The sequence below is a fragment of the Embiotoca jacksoni genome, unplaced genomic scaffold, assembly GCF_022577435.1.
Source record: "Embiotoca jacksoni isolate LCO1_2020_lvr unplaced genomic scaffold, fEmbJac1.0.p SCAF_19, whole genome shotgun sequence".
In the NCBI taxonomy this organism is placed as follows: Eukaryota; Metazoa; Chordata; class Actinopteri; family Embiotocidae; genus Embiotoca; species Embiotoca jacksoni.
This window is the reverse complement of record NW_027185329.1, coordinates 10,526,729-10,541,660: the sequence shown is the minus strand read 5'-3', so window position 1 is coordinate 10,541,660 and position 14,932 is coordinate 10,526,729. Positions and strand designations below refer to the sequence as shown.

Sequence of the window (14,932 nt, the reverse complement as noted above, 5' to 3'; positions counted from 1 at the left end):
TGCATCAAAAGTGTCAAGAAATTTATTAAATTTAAAACTTCCAAAAGGGCCTGTTGAATATTTGAGTTGCTTATTTTGCTAGATGATTTTTTGTTTTGTTTTCTATTATAAAACAGAAGATCAGCAAAACCAGAAGATTCAAGCCTAAGCAAGTGTTTCCAGCAGATACATTTTCTGGCAACTGAACAATCACTTTATTTAGTAACTGTTTTTCTTTTTTCTTTCACCAACGATGAAGATGTGAGATCAAACCCAGTTGTCCTGACACCTCTGATTATATTTTGATGAACTGCATTGTGCATGTCATTGTAGTGCATGTGCACTCATCGGACTAATAAGGCCTTCTGTCTGAGGAAGAGCATCAAACTCTAAATGTGTCGCAATCCAGAGTAGCTGTCCAGGACTGTCTTGTGTTCATTGAGCCATGAAATCTCTGTAATTATGTGCCCATTGAACATATCAGTACATTCAGCAGGTCGTCTTTGTATCAACTTAAATCCTAAACTGGCAAAATTAAACACAATACATGCAGTTCTTTTGGAAATGTCAGAGCTCAAAAGGAGAATTATTGTCAAAATCCCTGCTAATGTCAACAATGTCATGCAATACTGTACTGCACCTGTCTTTTCTTACGAAGGGACATAGTAGGAATAGATGTTACGCAAGCAGGTGTATCAGAAAAATGATTCACGTGACGCCACGTTGGCTTACTTGCCTTTTGATGTTGTATTAGTCAGAGTATTCGCAACTGTTAGTCTTGGCTGTTGTGCCAAAAGCCTCAAAGGGAAAGAATGGTTACTTTGGAGGTCTCAAATTCTCCTGTGAGTCTCTGTCAGCGAACAGACACATGTTATGTAACTATGATATCATATGGACTGAGGGTGTGTGAAGAAATTACTGAGCATCAAAATACGTCTCTGTCCGTGTAGTAGAAGCTCCCAATGCATCGTCCACTCAGGCCGACACTCTGTACATTTTCTAGATTAACTTATAAAGGATTATATAATGTCAGGATATTGTGTAATAACTGAAGTATGAATCCCCCAAAAGGCTGAAGGTCTCCAAAAATACACCCGCCTTTAACTCTGAGCCGGTTCTGTGAAATTGTGCATATTTGGAAATCACAGGCAGCTCATGTGCACAAAGCCAGACGAAGCTGCACCTCGAAAAGCAGACTCGTGATGGCAGTTAAACTTTATTTAAACACTTACTTTTATTAGCAGTCAGACAAGGCGCAATAAATGGTTCAGGTCGAGACTAACAATCCAAAGTGTGTTGTGGAAATGGAGACGAATAAACTTGAAACCATGCACCAGGTTCACATGCATGTTTCATTATTCCAGTTTCATCCTGGTCAAGTTGAACTGAACCAACCCCTTGTACCCTGGTCTCTGGGGAAGCCCTTTTTTTAGCAAATGCTGAGTGATGTTTGGTCAGTCTGTTTGTTGATCGTGCAATCTCACACCCCACAATGCTTTGCTAAAGGCCAGAGGTCTCCCAGGTTGAGCTGCTGAAAGTGACCACTGGCCAGGACCCCGGCCCCCAAAATACAGGCGACACAAGGCCGGTCTTGTTACTGTGGTGGTACACTGAAAGTGGACCCAGCATGTCGGACTGTGACGCGCCGCAGCACAGCCTGGTAGTCTTCGCCCTCAGACCAGAATAAATAAACACAACCAGCTACACAAACACTTTGGCTGAGGTAGGGAAAGCCCACGCACAGCCCGCTAGTAAAGGAAGGCGTCTAAGTATAGAGGGCTTGTTGGAGCTGATGTCGCAACATTGTTTTTACAGGGAGTTGTTTCTAGGCCCATTTAGAGAGGAGTAAAAGGCAATTTTTGGCTAATAAAAACATATCTAATCCTGAAACAAGGCCCACTGTTGTCTGAGATGTGTGCAAATCTAATTCAAATCACAAGTACTCTTATTACAGTAACTTAGTTTTAATGATTCATCCTCAAACTGACAAATACATTTTTCAATCATTAAATAAAACGCCTCAAAAAAGACATTTTTAAATACTTTTCAATATGTGTAATCTTACATCCACTTGCATGATGTTTACGTAAATTAAATCATTATCCTGTAACATTGGAAGAGTCTTTCTACACTTTATGATTGTGTATATTACTGTGTGCCAACTTGTGTTTTGAGCTGTTTTCCATCTCCTTGTCTTATCTAAGGAGTGCATGAAATAGTTTTTGTCAGACAGACCTTGTGAGTTGCTTATGTAACTGTGTAATTCAAGCAGTAGTCAGTTGCGACAGGGGAATAATATAACAATGTTATTTTCAAACTCAATGTCAGTCACCAAAGTTATAAACTATATGAAAATACCAGGAGTATTTGCCTTGCCCTTTCTCACACTGTTTTGCTGTTTTTAACAACAATAAAGCTGCGATAAATATAAAGCAGAGAGGGAAGGTGACCTGAGGTGGAGAGGTCACAGGCTGACAAAGTGTCCCTCTGATGCCTTCAAAACTTGGCCACACAGTGCTGAAAACTGTGACTGTGAAGCCCTCAGTGAACCATACATGATCAGCTTTTCAATCTAAAGTTCTTTCAGATGGAAGTCTTCAGCTTTGAACAAAGGATCTCAGAGTTTGTTTTTAACAGTGGTGGAAAGTAACTCAATCAATTTATTAAAGTACTGAAGTAAACTTTGAGACATTTGTACTTAACTTGAGTATTTACACTACAATAAAACACTGACAGCAGCCAGTTGGAGCTGCAATGATTTATATTACTTTTGGTTTAAGTATAATTATATGATAATGTGTCTCCACTTTTATTTAAGTATGATTTTGTGTGGGTCTTTTGCTTAATGAAGTTTTTCTAATGTGGTATTGTTACCTGTATTTGAGGGGAACCTGGATATTTCTTTCACTGCTGAGTTCTGAATGTAATAGTAACACTCCAAACTTATGTTGTCTCCCTCTGAAGCCAAATTCTATCATCTCTGTTTCCAGTATCATAATTGATCAATTATAGCAAACCTCCTTCAAGGCTGTGCATCCCTTAAAGTTAATTATTCTAATGATTGCAATCTTTGGCTGCATCTGGGTCTGCATAAGTGCAAGCAGCAATACATATTAAAAAGCAAGACTAAATTGTGAGAATATTTTATTTTGAGGTCAGATGAGAGCTGACAGGAAATGAAACGAGAGAGGCCCTCTGCGGAAATTCTCTGTAACTGGGGATTTTACTCAAAGCCACCAGGATGTCCCACATATTGTTTTTCTTTTTTTTGGACATGTGGTGTTACTAACTACCAAATTTTAATTGTGAAATCTGCTATACGTTTTTGAGATGAACAATTCAGAAAGTGTAACCTTTCTAGCGGATGTCTTTATAAAAGGACTAATTCTTTACACAACTGATGTCATGAAGCATAAGACAACATCATGACTGATTTCTTTCTCTTTGTATCATGTGTTGATCTTGTGACAAACTGTCTTGCAGTTGAGCATGAGCCTTTGATTGCCTTTATTGATGTAATAACTCCTCGTCATAAGTTCATTGGATTTGTGTCACTACCAGGAAAAGAGGCCATTAATGAAGTGTAAATACAACATTAAATCAGGTAAGTTCGGTGTCTAAGAGTACTGAGGTAACTTATTTGTAAATATGTCATTTATCAAAAAAGTTTTGTCAGTGTAACTGATTATGGGGGAGTCAATATCATTTAAACCTGTGTCATTCATTCCTTAAAGTTACATTAGAGCTGCTGAGGTCACATGACTTAAGGTGTGAAGTGTGAAATCACATGAGCAGTACATGTTAGAAGGGCAATAAGTTCCCAATATGAGGTGTGTCATAACCCTGCTCCACCCTCCTCCTTCACCTTTATTTCAAATATTTTACAGAAGAAGTAACCGAAGGTGCAGTAATCGTAGAGCTTCAGTCAAACGGTTTGTAGGAGGAAACTGGAGCTCACAGCTGTTTCTCAAGGCCCAACTTTGTTTCTCAGAAACCGACTTTGTGGTGTGTACACTGGCCTCTGGGGAGTCTCAACCAAAAATAAAATACAGTCCAATTATGAAACACGATCGCCCAAATACAACAACATAGACAACGGTATGAATTCTCTACATAATTGAATGTGTTTTATTTTGTGATCTCCCATTTTGAGGTCACCATAGCCATGAGGCATGTGTATGAAGCATGTCTTGCTTCTTGAACATGACATGAAGACATATGGATATGAAAACTGGCCACCAGCCAAATACGGTTGTAATTTCCACATCATAGCTGGTTTGGCAGATGACAAGACAGCTTTGAACCATTTTTTTCTGTTATGATGTCAATGTTTGAAATACTGACAGTTTAATCTATCTATCTATCTATCTATGTCTGTCTGTCTGTCTGTCTGTCTGTCTGTCTGTCTGTCTGTCTGTCTGTCTGTCTGTCTGTCTGTCTGTCTGTCTGTCTGTCTGTCTGTCTATCTATCTATCTATCTGTCTGTCTGTCTGTCTGTCTGTCTGTCTGTCTATCTATTCCAAGAAATATTGTATGATTCATCCAAAAACAACTCCTATCATGACTTAGTTGAAATAAATGTAATGTGTCATACTTTAATCCTGGATAGAACTGCGTTTTGCAAAAAAAGATTATTTTAAAAGTGCATCCAAAAGTTGAGGGTTGCTCCTTTTGGGGAAAACAATTCTAAAAAGGTGATGTATATCATCCTAAATGTCGTATATGCAGTAATTAAAACGTAAAACACGTGTGGGGTCTTTCTGCATCGACCGGAGTGACTTTACCGGAAGTGACGATGACGACAGAAATCTCTTTTAAGGCGTGTGAAATTAATATTGCTGTTTTAAAAAATTTTTTTTTGTCGGATTAACTTCCCATTCGGCACGTAATATGAAAATGTGTGGCTCCGCTAATTTATATAAAAAAAAATATATATTTTTTTGAGCTAACAGAAAACGAGTTTGACCTCCCTTACCCAGGATGCACTTCGCTCTTGCCATCTTGTGGAGTGGTCGGTCAGGAGAGCGGCAGGCAGCAGTTAGCTGCCCGTTAGCTTACCGCCGCTGTGGTAAAGTGGTTGTCTTGCCAGCTAGCTGCTAAAAGTGAGCCGTCCGCACGGCGAGAGGCAAACTTCACCGACTTTTTGAGACGTTTTTTTGTTTTATTCTCCGCGTACTGCTGGATTATATACCGGTTTTTTTTTTTGGAGGAGCCGATGAATTTGTTTACATCGCGATGTCGCACATGCTGGTCCCGAGGTAGGGGAGCAGGAGGAGGAGGAGGAGGAGGAGAAGAGGGGGGGGAAGAGAGGGAGAAACGAGCTAACGTCAGCTAACTTGGCGGCTAAGTGGTGAGAAATCCAGACGCAGCTGAGAGAGAAGAAGAGCTGGGAGACCTCAGACTAAAGTACCGGTGGCAGCTGCTCAACAACAACTTTGACAAAGGGGCCTGTTTGCAACTCCGCTGCCGGGACACAAGGAAGGCCGACCGGGTGTGAAGGAGAGAGGGAGAGGCCGGAGGAGCAGCGCAGCTTTCGCCCCGGCTGCTGAGACGCGGGACGCGGCGAAGAGAAAAAAGGGGTCCTCGGGAGTTTCGCAGGGGTCTGGCCTCGGTTGTGACACTTTTCTCGGACTAGAGAGAAACAAGCGGAGCGGTATGGAAATGTACTGTGACGGTACGTGTCTGTGTAATATCCCTCAACTGTGACTTACTTCGCAAGACATTAGTGCGGCACTTGGGGTTTTTTTTCTTTTTTTTTTTTTTTGTCTGGGAGCTTTACGGACTTGACGCAAGATAGTCAACATGTCGAAAATGCCAGCGAAGAAGAAAAGTTGTTTCCAGATCACGAGTGTAACGCAGGCTCAGGTGGCGGCCAGCAGCATCCCCGACGACACCGAGAGCCTGGACGACCCGGACGAGTCCCGGACGGAGGACGTGTCGTCGGAGATCTTTGACGTTTCGCGGGCCGAGCTGGGAGTGTGTGACAGGAGTTCATCCGAGGAAACCTTAAACAACGTGGGAGAGCCTCAGGAGAGCCAGCTGGCCCACGCGGGCCCCGTCAACGGGGGGCTCTCTTATAAAAGTATAGCCTCTGGTCGTGGCACCCCTCTTAACGTAGGAGGAAGTGTGCCCGCGCCAGCTCCAGCTCAACCCGCTGCTCCAAGCCCAGCCGCCGGCTCGGTCCCTGCTGCCTCCGTCTCCGCCGGCGTGGCTCACACGGCTCCCGTGAACACCAGCTGTAGTTCCCGTTTCAGGGTCATTAAACTTGACCATGGTACTGGAGAGCCCTTCAGACGGGGAAGGTGGACTTGCACTGAGTTCTATGAGAGAGATTCGGATTCAAATGTCAATCGGACTGTGGATAGCATAAAGCCAAGTGTAACCCTTGATCACAGTATAGACAGGGACAGTGGATTAGGGGCCACCAGTAATTCTGTCGTCACTAGCAGTGCTTTTTCTGCACAGGCATCGGACCACGCTGCTGATAGTGGCTACTCTGTCTCTCTCTCGCACGCCGCCGCCTCCGCCCACCACCACCACCACCACCACCACCAACACCACCACCCCCACCCCCCCTCAGAGTCTCTGCAGCAAGGCTACAGCTTGGCCCCTCAGATAGGGAGCGGAGCAAGTGCCTTCCAGCCCACAGGGTACACAAATTCAGCATCGCAACAACCACAGCAGGCTCAGGGCAATGTGCAGCCCGTTGCTCCTCAAACCTTCCTTTCCAACAGCCTCAATGGTGTGCACCAAGGTGCCATGCAGCAAAAGTTGCCCATTATACCTCCTGCCATGCAGGCCCAGCAGTTTGCCTATTCTACTCATCCCGCTGGCCACCCAGACTATCATCAGCACCCCTTTGGCTCAAGCACTCAGAACCTACCCATGACATCCCTCCCTGTGGGGCCACCAGCCAGCCAGGGTCCCTCACCTCTAATCACCCCTGCTGGTCCAGGATCACAGGGGCTGGGTGGAGAGGCAGCCTCCGCCCAGGGCCTCCTGCTACAAGTGGGGAATGCACCAGCCATGGCCCTCATCCTTCAAGGAAGTGGACTGCAGCAGCCTGCCAGCCAGACTACGCCTTCAGGAGGGTTAGGTATTGCCCCTGCACCTTCCATCACCACCACCACATCCCACAGTGGTGGCCAGAAAGTGCCTGCCAAAGTGCCCAGTACGACCACCACACCTCCGGGCGTGCCAAGTCAGGCGCCTGGCACAGGAGGACTTGTCCAACCCCAGGGAGCTCACGGAGGAGCCACAACAGGCTTCCCTTCTGGCTTCAGTAACCAGGCAGAAGATAGTAGGCAGAAGACTGATGCCCTACCTCAGCACAGTACCGGTGTGGTTCCCTGGAAAGATGGTGTAAAGCCTTTCATCAGCGAGGGCATCAACCTGCCCAACCGTGCTGTCAACAGCCTGTTTGGCATCCATATTACCATGGATGTGGATGAGGACAGGTAAGAGGGTCTAATGCAAACATCACCTTTTGAGAAATGATTATTGTTTACAGTTTGTTTTGTTCAGCTTTGGGCAAATAGTAATGCAATATTCTAGTAGGGTTGTCTGTTTGCCTGGGCCTATGAGGGTTAAAAAAAAAAAAAGGCTAAGGGGTACTGTTAGACTGTTAGAGGTAGTGAGTGTGTATCTGGAAGTTTTCCCTCATACTAAACATTCTTGTTTCATACTACAGCAGTGTGGTCGTACTCAACACTGTGGAGAACGACTCCACCTTCATTCATGCTCAAATAAAGCACGCAATAACTCTGTATTTAGTTGTAGTAAAAGAAGATAAACACAAGACACAATTTTTGTTCTTAGATCTTTCAAGTGTAAAGCTGTAAATCAGGATGGAGGTGGAATTAGAGGGGAAGAGTGCAAACAAGAACTACCAGAGACACCAGGAATTTTCTGCCTTTATCTTTTAATAGGCAGCCCACAAAAATCTGGATGGTAACTTGTCTCCTCAGACTCCTGCAGCCCCCTCCCAGAAGCTTCTGTACAGATATAGAGGGTATTTGGGCTCAGAGGTGTTAACAAGTCTTTGGATAGATTACAACACACGCACTGACCGTGTTCTCCTGTCTGTCGAGAAAAGACGGTTAGCATACTTGCCCTGGCAGGTTTCCCAGCCTCCCAACTTTAAACCTTGTAAATACAGACTCTTCTCTTGTCTACAGTACTCTTCGAACATACACACTCTATTTTAGGGTCTGCCGAATGACCCTCTCTGAGCTTGAGCTGAAATGTTGCCACTCTTTGCCATTTAAGCCAGCAGTGCTGCTGGAGAGGGGATGTTTGAGCCAAGAATAACTGAGATGAGAGCTGGCGTCCACAGACACACACACACACACACACACACACACACACACACACACACACACACACACACACACACACACACACACACACACACACACACACACACACACACACACACGTGCTTGGTCTGTCCTGTATTTATGTAGGCCTCAGTGTTTATCAGTGTGCTGTTTTCTGTGCTATTGTGCTTATTATGAATGATACAGCCAGAGGAGGAGTTGTGTGTGTAATAGGAGGTTCAGTCCTCACTCGTATCGTCGTCTGTCCAGATACTTGTGAAGCAAATTATTGTTTACCAAGAGACTTTATCTCGACAGCATCAATCATGGGTTGATAATGTGTGGAGGGCAGAAACAGTGTGTGTTGTCCCTGATTTCACAAGGAACAGCCAGTACCTGTTTTCTTGTCATTCCTCGCTCTCTCTCTCTCTCTCTCTCTGTGTGTGTGTGTGTGTGTGTGAGAGAGAGAGAGAGAGAGTGCGTGTGAGTGTGTGTGTGAGAGAGAGAAAAAAAAGAGTGTCATCAGAGGCTGTCTGTGTAGCTATGGTGATGCTGGCAGCAGGACAGGACAGGACAGGACAGGACGTGTCAGGGAGGTGGAGTGGACAGACGGATGGGAGCACGTGCGCACACCTGCATCTCACACACACACACACACACACACACACACACACACACACACACACACACCTGTAGCAATGATAGCAGGCACGTAAGCCACTCTGTCTGTGGCAGTGATGACATGGCCAGACTGAATCAGCAGGATGACGGCTGCCTTCTGCTCTGGCTCTCAGACTCCAGGCTTGGTGAGGGATGTCCATGTTGAGACTTCACTGACTGTTGACCTGTTGCTCGCCTGTGAGAGGTTTATGCTCCTTTGAGTCAATCAGACTATTGCTGCACACTGTAGAGAGATGTTCAAATTAATGAAAATGATTCACTTTTCTCTACATATTTTAGGTGTAACAACAGCCTTATATATCAATAAATAATAAACAATCTGTCACTTGAAAACCACCGCCTGACAGAAAGTGTCTAAAACCAGATTCAAACTCGGTGTAAACGATCTACCTGTTTTAGTTTGTGGGACAAAAAACTGATTTTGATGCCCAGTGTTATTGGAGTTAATGTAACATATTCAACACAATAATAGAGGCGGCCGCATCATCTAATCCTCTGGATCACCATTATAATTTATTTTATTGTTCTGATTGATGAGATTTAATACAATAACCATTTAACAACTGGATTATCTAACTGTTTTTATAAGATATGCATTAACTGAAGTCTTATCTAGATGAGCATTTTAGCAGTTCCTCATCTCTTAAACTATTTGGACAAAAGTTTAAAGATTCAAAAACTTGCATCTGACTCGGTGCAAGTTCACTTCACTTGTTCGACTCTGCTACGTGGGATGATAATTTCTGCCGCTTATGAATATGTTTAGAAACCCTTTTTCCTCCAAGGCCTGAACTATGAACCCAGCCCGAGACTGTGGCCTACAACAAGCATACATACAAGTATTTGACCGTTTGTCCAGTTTTCACATTTTTGACAGTTATTTGAAATATAGTAAAAAGTCCACGATAGAGGGTTTCATATCGCGTGTTAGCCTTTGCCCTGAAGATATTTTTTCCAGCGTCCAACATGCTGCACACTTGCTTCACTGTACACCACAGTAACATATCTTTCAGCAAATTATTTCCATATTTGCAATGGTAGATCACAGGAGGTGCACAGTTTTGTCACTCTGTCACAGTGCTACAAATCTATCTAGCAGCTGTGTTTTTGTTTTTTTGCTTTCTATGAAAGAGTTCATATGGATTCTGCCTGCTCCCTATAGGCACGCACACACACACACACACACACACACACACACACACACACACAACACGTTGAACTTTGGTAAACCTCAAAACTTTGTGAGTGTGGTTGCGGGGCCAAAGGCAAGTTGACCGTCATGGGCGTAATTTCAGCAATCATAAGTCATAATTAAAATGCCTTGTTAACTCATAACTTTTCTTGTAAATCTCAGTGAGGACAAAAAAAAAAAATGACTATTTGATGGAACACACCCCAAAATGACTGGACATAGATTTTCAGACTTTCTTCTCTTGACAGTGATGCATTGTTCTGTGAACGAGCTTCGTCTAGCCGAGGAACCTGTTACAACTTTCATTGTTCTGTTTTGAACAGTGTATTGTCTCACTTAGAAATGTTAATTATGCATCCATAATTGATTACACTTTATTGAGCAGACTAACAGTATTGTGTTAATTGTACAGTAGGACGAAATGCAGCATGTAGCTAATTCTTAGATTTTTTAAAAAAAAAATTTTTTTTTACATTATTTCATTATATCGGAAAGTAACACAGTAACTGACCATAAATCAAACTGACCATTGTGCTTGATATGTGAATGTGAATGAATATTTTCTCACTGGTCTAAGATAAGTGATTTATGATTTATGATTGATTAATGCTATATCAGAGGGATCTGGTCTGTATTGCTCTCTGTATGTCGAGTCATACTGCTCTTTTGATTTTAGCACAGTTTATAATTACTTAACCTTTCCCGGATTTATTTGTCTCGTGGTGAAAATCTTTTACATGCACTTCTAACTACACACCCTCTCCTTCCTTTGAGGCGTCTCAGGCCGGTTTGTCCTGCACCCCCTTCACCCTCCAGCCTCCTCCGCTCTCTGTATAACACCTTGACACCGCTTGTTGTTATTTTTCTTGAGGCCATTTCAGTGGCCCGGTCTTCCTGGAAAAAGTTTGACTTCTTTTTCCAGGTAGAAATGTGGGTTTACCTTTGGTGAAGCTGCCAAAACGGCTTTGACGAAAGCCAAATTACAGTTGCTGTGACTTTTTAACATGGGCTGTAATATTGTAGCATACGAATATGGTTGGTGAGGGATGAGCAAGTAAGAGATTTTATGTTTGCACCTGCAGGGTTTTGCAAAGACTACCCTGCCTCACCTTTGTGCATTGACTGTATACACATTCATACTTGAGAGATACACGGTATGCTCTGTTTGAAGACTGCGAAGACCTTGAGTAAAGATTATTGTGCCAGGTCATTATGGGGATTTGACTCGGCCACCATATAATCAGAAGCACGGTTTTACAAACTTTAGCTTGTTTGCGTCTAATTAAATGACTGCCGCTCTTATCAGCAAGCAAGTCTGTGAACTTAAACCAACAAAAAGGAAGCAGCAGCCAAATGTACTGACCTCCCTCAGACTTGTCTGATAGCCGACGCGTGATGTCACCGCGCATTTGTGGAAACTCAAATACACACGAGATGAATTTCTCCTCGCACACATTGAATGTCATAAACTTGCGATCTGGTTGAAAGCTTTGTGAAAGGTCAGCAGCGAAGTGAGTGCGAGTTCTACTTGGTGGAAATTGTGAGTCGTCCAAGTCCAGTTGAGGTGCTGCCTGTAACAGTCGGGGAAGCAGTGCTATCCAGCTGGTGGAGAGTAATTTAGTTGGTGATCATCGTGTGAAAAATGTCAACCTTTTAATGTTGAAGGCAGTCTTGAAAACAGCTGAAATAACACTGGATTGACTTGAAGCTTAGCAGCTTATCTCGATAGTTAGACCTTAAAGGTTCTTTGTTGTCACAAAGGTATTTTTTTGTGTACTTTTAGAAATCTTGTCTCCACCGATTACTTGTAGTCTTAACGTGAACGTGTTCAATGCGTGAATGTAGCGCCTCCCTTCATTTTACTTCTTGACAGTTTTAACAAAGGAAGACGGGGGAGGTTGATGGAGAGGCTGGTTTGGAATAGGGCGTATGTGTCTCTGTTTGTGTTGGTTGGTTGTAGTTTGATTACAGCAGCGCCTGGAAACAAGGCAGCAGCTACTTTCCACACATAGCCGACCCGCCTGAACTTCCAGGAGACGTATTCCAGGAGTCCTGAATGGCTGTGATTGTGGGACGTCCCGGCTGTCCCGCAGACGGATCTGCACCAGGCTCTGTTTTTTGGGCTGGATCACTGGGCCTCCCGTCCTGTCAGTCTACCTCTAATGTGGCTGCTTTGTCTCTTCTGACTGAGCTGTTAGTCTTCACACACTGTCCTTTCCGTTTCCCCTTCATGCCATTGTCCCCTCTGGTTTATATAATTAAGGGAGCAGTTCTTTTATTAGAAGCCTCAGTTCATACTTGGATTTGCCTTTGTTCTAAGATCGCATTGGAGGTTTAGGTGTTGAGCAATCGCCAGTATTTCTTTCTTTACTACCCACCAGATTTGGCTTTTAATAATGTTTCCTGGAACAACCCTCACAGTGCTCATTACTTCTAGTTCTTTTCTTGATTTAGCCAAAGACAGCACTACCTCTAGCAGCATAAACACTCTCCCCTTTTTGTGATGGTACGGTGAAGCGTGTTTGATTTTAAAACATTACGGATTTGTTATAGCTTTCCCTTTTTCATGGAGATCCAAAGAGGCCATTTGTGTGAGGCAAAGTGGTTGGATAAGTTAGCATAGCAGGACCCACCCTGTTATCTCAGCAAGATGCGGTCAGGGGATCACTTCCAATTAGAGTGGCTCTGCCAAAGCAAGTAAACAACCACGCTCCTGGCGGCCCACGATGGCTAACTCAGTTTGTGCTGGAACCGAGGCAATTGAATCAGCCGCAGAGTATGTTGCAGGTCGTTCCAGGAATGAGGACAAGGTGTGCAAACTGTTGGGTGTTTGTTGTCTTTTCCAAAATGGTCTCAATACAGAGCAGGTCCGACCCGTCTTTCGAGTGGTTAGGGTGTGCTGAGTGTGCCCCCGACTCATTTCAAAGCACGGCCTCTGAGCAGAGGGACAGACTGTGGACAGGTCCTTATTACCCCTCTGTACTTGCTACATGGGGAAGAGGGGGGGGGGGGGGGGGGGGGGGCTACACTGAGCTCAGGACTGTGTGATGTTGGAGGGGATGTATGGTAACTTTGGTATGGGATGTTAACAGTTTACCCGTGATTAATTGATCTCCGATCAGCATTTGATCAATCTCAAATATATAAAGTTATCATGCCTTCATTCTACACACTAGTTCCATCGGTGCGTTCAGAAGCTCTAATTTTGCCATGTTTTCAAACGGGAAGGATAACTGATCAGGGGTCAGATTTATAAAGTGTTGAATTGCAACAATTAGCTCCAAAATGTGGTAGTTTTTTCACAATTTTCAGTATTTTTATTGACAAAACGGTTGATAATTTATTAATTAGAAAAATACTTGGCAAATTAAACGACGATAATAATTGTTAGTTTGAAAAAAATAGGGATGCAAGTTGGTTATGCTTTTTTGCTGACATATACTGATATAACTAGAACACTTATTTTGTTTCAATTGTATTTTCCTGCAAATAATGCGAAAATATTCTTCAGTATTCTGTCATATTAAGAATATTGTTATTGCAGAAACACCCTCAGATATTATTTTAGGGCCATGTTTTCCCCCCACAGCTGCACGTTGTTTTCACACTACAACAACATCATGTTTCAAATTATTTTGATCGTAGATATTATTGCTGACCTAAAACTGCAGCATGGTCACACTGGAGGTCTATCTGTTCAAAGCCTGGAGGTAGTTTTGAATGTTTTACGGTTGTGACTGTCCGTGCTCTCGGCTTTGGGAAGTGAATTTAAACTTTCACACTGGTTGGACCACATTTTACATTTGGACAAGATAACACTTGTGTGTGTTTAAAGCAAAATGCTTTTTGACAACTTCGATGTTGCTTCCTCAAAGGTCACCATTTCCGATTTTGTTGCTGCTGTGTTGGTTTACCGTAAAGTCAGATTTTCTGATACAGAATTAAGGAAGTGAAAAAGAGAAAACTTTTTTCAAAGTCTATTCATGGACTGTTTCTGCGCTAGTTTCAGATTTCTGGACGACCCATCCGCAGACCTGGACACACATCTGCGTTTCTCTTTCTTGTTCTATTTATGCTTTGTTGTGGTAACAATGCTCCCAATAGGGATGGATACTTTCTGGTAATAGGCGAAAAATATATCTCTGAGCAAGTGAAGGGGAAGAAGAAAGAAAATTCAAATCATTTGGGGTTAATGCTGTGCTGAGGTGATTCAGCAGTTCTCGGACAATGCCTTTTTGTAGAGGAAGGCTTTTAAATCTGACCACAGATCAGAGCTTATTATTTCGGAACGGAGGAGAGTCGGCTGGAAGTCTGAGGGATATAAATGTCCTCGGCTCTAAACAAGCTCACCGGTCGCTGTAGAAAGTGTGGAGCTGTGTGTCAAGTCATTTGGCCTCCCTGAGTGAGAAGTGAAGTTTGAACAAGGAGGTTTCAGTGCCTATAGGGCCCCCTCAGAGCCCAAGATGTCTGCCTCGTGAGTAATGAGGATGTGTGGAAAGCATGGCAGGCAGCTGCATTTGAGTCATCCATCCTGCCTCTGTGCTCTTGCCTGCTTTCAATGGGTTTCACCGACTGAGCTGGCTCACTGGTGTCTCTCAGTTTTCACATACACTCTGATAGTGTGTGTGTGTGTGTGTGTGTGTGTAGTTATGCGAGTATACATGTAATGAGTTTCAGGATGACGCTCATTAATGCCCAGTTTTAACATAGCAAGATGTTAAGACTTCTCAATTATGACTATGATTGACTCATTTATGAGTGA

General features: G+C 43.5%; 1 protein-coding gene across 2 annotated transcripts in view; it reads left to right on the top strand.

Annotated features, from left to right (window-relative positions):
- The first annotated feature begins 4,979 nt into the window (after window positions 1-4,979).
- tsc22d2 (TSC22 domain family 2) overlaps window positions 4,980-14,932 on the top strand; it is a 33,566-nt gene continuing 23,613 nt past the window's right edge. For both annotated transcript variants that reach the window (XM_069153442.1, XM_069153441.1), the window contains exon 1: window positions 4,980-7,436. In XM_069153442.1, coding sequence (XP_069009543.1) covers window positions 5,782-7,436 — 1,655 coding nt within the window. In that variant the 5' untranslated portion in view covers window positions 4,980-5,781. The remainder of the gene's footprint in view (window positions 7,437-14,932) is intronic.